General features: G+C 32.0%; 1 protein-coding gene across 1 annotated transcript; it reads left to right on the forward strand.

Annotated features, from left to right (window-relative positions):
- Positions 1 to 1,351: 1,351 nt before the first annotated feature.
- LOC134717548 (toxin CrTX-A-like) lies at positions 1,352 to 2,626 on the forward strand. The gene has a single exon (XM_063580038.1). The coding sequence runs from the start codon at positions 1,580 to 1,582 to the stop codon at positions 2,624 to 2,626; it is 1,047 nt and encodes a 348-aa protein (XP_063436108.1). The 5' UTR covers positions 1,352 to 1,579.
- Positions 2,627 to 3,688: the final 1,062 nt, after the last annotated feature.

Here is a 3,688-nt window from a genome sequence, read left to right on the forward strand (position 1 = left end):
AACACTATGATATTGTTGACATCATGAATACCAGAAATTATTTTAACACTACAATTTTGTCATTGTTATGGTTACTAAATTACCCTCATTCACCTACTCCCTAAATGTAAATAATAAAAAAAAATCAATAAAATAAAAAAGATCCAAACTGATACCATTACTAGTAAATGAAGATGAAATGCATATGAACTACAATGTGTTATCAATTATGTATTTATACAAAGTGTGATAAGGTATGTTTTTCAAGGTTAAAAGAAGTTACATTACAATAACGGTGGATAAAATGGCCGCACAGGTATGTGTATTACAGGCATTCTTTTAAACGTTTTTCGAATATCTTTTCAAAAACACGTCAATATGTATAAATTGTTACATTGTATTATTACATATTGGCCCTGGAATCAGACACAACGGTCATGATATGGACCGAGAGCTGATAAAAGGGACAATATGACAATTGACGTGCAACTATCAACTATTTATCCCATATTTTTAGGCTTGAGAAAATAGAAAAATAAATTAAAAAAAATATTTGAAGAAAAAATCAAAATGTATCACAGTGAGTTAACAAATTTTGTTTTACATAATTATATGGATTTTCGGGGGCTGATATGGATTTTCAAATGCCGAAATTGATTTTCGAGGGCTGATATCGATATTGGCCATGATGGCAAATCAGTAACCTTAATTTCCATGGCCATGCAAAAACGTACGTATTAGTACAAAATGTGTGATAAAAGCTATTATGTATCTTAGTACTAACTTTTTGATAAAGTGTTTTTTTTTTTCTATTTCCAACTTGTAACCCTTATCTACAACGTCACAAGATTCGGATATTAAATTTTTCACACAACATTGTCTGATTTTTGTCAAAACATAATTAAAAAAGAAAATGATGTATGACTCTGCCTCTGTAAAGTCTTTTTACAAACACTCTATGTTTTTATTCGCATTTTCCTTACATACTCATTTTTTCTCAACGGATTTTAAACGTTGTGAATTTGTATAAATAGGTTATTGATATTTTAATTCTGTCTCCTCACATTCTTAGCATAATGATTTATTTTAACAAAATTCTGAACATTATAGCTATGGTTTACTGATTTTGACATCTTACATTTTGAAATGATAATATTTGTCTAAGTTTTATAATCAAATTATGGATAAGAAAGAACACAATTTTCTATAAGTATTGCCAATATCCCAGCAAACACAAATTTTCTAATGTGGTTAATACTAAGGGTAAGTGATGAGCGATGTCAAATAAGAAAAAAAAATCATATTTTATTCAAAGCAGAAATTACCACGTGAAGATGTCATGTATCTGTTTTACTTATATTTTAAGCAGGTGAGAAAAAATCCTGGAACTTTACTAGGACACATCGAAGCAGTAAAAGTACTTCTATCAACCTTTGGAATAAACGTCAATTCAGTCTGTGAACATGTCGCATCCGTGTGTAAAAAATGTACAGAAGACGATGTTGTTCAGTTTGTGCAAACTATTCAGAAAATTCTACAGGACGTTAACAAGAATGATGTTAAAACTTTTACCGCAAAAGGATTTGAATTAACATCGTTAATGAATGTCGCGGCACAAACCATTAAAAAGGACTATTTAGGAGTTTTGCGACTACCAGCGTCGTTTTTGCAATGGCTTTGGTCAAATCGTGACTGTCATGTGTTATCTGAAATTAATTTTGGATTGTTAGACAGCAACATTCAAGAAGATTTTGCGGGAATTATAAGACAATTTGAAACATCAGAAGCTTATTTAGAGGGACTTGAAAACCACCTTGACAATAACTTTAATAGACATTTTGATTCCAATATGATGGATGGTATCAACATCAATGAAGGAACCACTTTTATAGGAAAACTACAAAAAAGAATTGAAGAGGAAATGCAAAAGAATGACCATGAAAGTGTTCCAAGTTTAATAGAACTCATTAAACTTTATATCTGTATAACATTTCTGAGATCAACGATTGTGCTGAGAATGCGTTGCATTGCGCATGCTGCGGACTCACATATAGCAAGCGGATTGAATAACGTCATCAACAAAGAAGAGGAAGCAGACAGAAAATTCCTTAAATCTTTTGAGCAACCAACTTATAATACAGCTACATTCTTTGCGTGTTTCAATCCATCGGAGAATGACCTTATCGTTTCCTATGTTAAAAGCAAAGGTGTTATATTCCAATCGCTAAAAGATGAGTTGCATGGTAAGCATTATTCTCTTCGCGCGGTAAGATGGCCAAAATATTGGGCAGTTATGTCAAGTAACCCTTGGGGAACAATTTGGAAAACAAAAAGTCCTAGTGATAGAGAAAGTCTGTATTTCGAGTTTGAGTCTATATCTGAGGCTGACAATTACTTTTTGATAAAATCCGTGAAAAGATATTTTTGGTATGTCTATATGAAACATGCTGCGTCTTTGAGGGGATCACCCGAATTAACAGGGCCCCAACGAGAATGGAAAATCATCAAATTTGAAGACGGAAGGTACATGATGTGTACACGTAAATGGCCTGGTAAATTTACCTATATGAAAGATGCCCTATTAGGCGAGTTGGTGGCTGCGTATGGGGATCCAGGAGATAGTGGACATTGGATTTTGGAGAAATGACTTTCTTATTCAAAATATAGTTTTAACATACCAATTTGCAGTATGAATAAAACAAAAATGATACCAAGTTCCAATGTTAACAAAAAGTATTATCAGAAATTATGAGTGTATTATCATTAAATTATCAAAAAATCTGTAAAATTAAACACAAATCGTTTACATACAATGATACATTGGTATTCATGGAAAAAAAGTTCACCGAAAAGGAAACTACATGTATAACCATACGAATGAATAAAAAGGTCACATTATTTATTTTATGCCTCAAAAGTGCTTTTTTCGATACCATCTTCATCACATACTTAAGCATTTGAAAGCAAGTATGTATCAATAAATGAATGCTTGATCGATAAAACCAAAGGTGAAAACACAAATCAAATCATTAAAAGACTTTCAAACATTTAGCTTGTGAAATGTTGGATACACATATCGTTCGTCATAATAAATCAAATTTATAAATAGACAATAGGACTGTTTAAAGTCGATAACAAACACTGGTGAGATGTATAAACAAAAAATATGACAAACCATATGAAAGGCTGTAAAGACAAACTAACAAAACCAAAGTGCCTTGTACGGAGAAAGTTGGCTATGAAAAATGTCTTTTTTCTGCTTCTTTCTATTCTTGAAGAAGGCTCTTTTGTCTTTGCATTAATTTACATTAATTGATATGGTGCACTTTGTGAAAACTGTATATTGAATTCAAGATTTAAGTTGGCTGACTGGTCTAGCGTGGGCGGGCTGGAATATATACTGTTCACTTCATCCGTCTACGACAATACCGCCTATGATTTTAGGGTAACTGCAGAAATCATCTCACAAATTTATATCGGTAGTCAAGTTTAAACAAAAACATCAACACTACTTTCGAAATATCCACCTCGACGGTTTCCTTGTAAAGTACTCGTGCTGAAAACATGTGGTCTTGTTTACGATTACACACTGGTTCGAATAAAAGTCTTAACTTTGGTAGCATGCACATACTAAACCATCTGTTTCTAAAACAATCTTTAAATTATTCGGAAAAATATAAGTTATCAAAAGATGTTAAAACGTATAATA

Source organism: Mytilus trossulus, chromosome 5 (genome assembly GCF_036588685.1).
Source record: "Mytilus trossulus isolate FHL-02 chromosome 5, PNRI_Mtr1.1.1.hap1, whole genome shotgun sequence".
Classification (NCBI taxonomy): Eukaryota; Metazoa; Mollusca; class Bivalvia; order Mytilida; family Mytilidae; genus Mytilus; species Mytilus trossulus.

Excerpts from the sequence above, each read along its gene's own strand:
- LOC134717548 (XM_063580038.1), top strand. The coding sequence starts at position 1,580 with ATGAATGTCGCGGCACAAACCATTAAAAAGGACTATTTAGGAGTTTTG.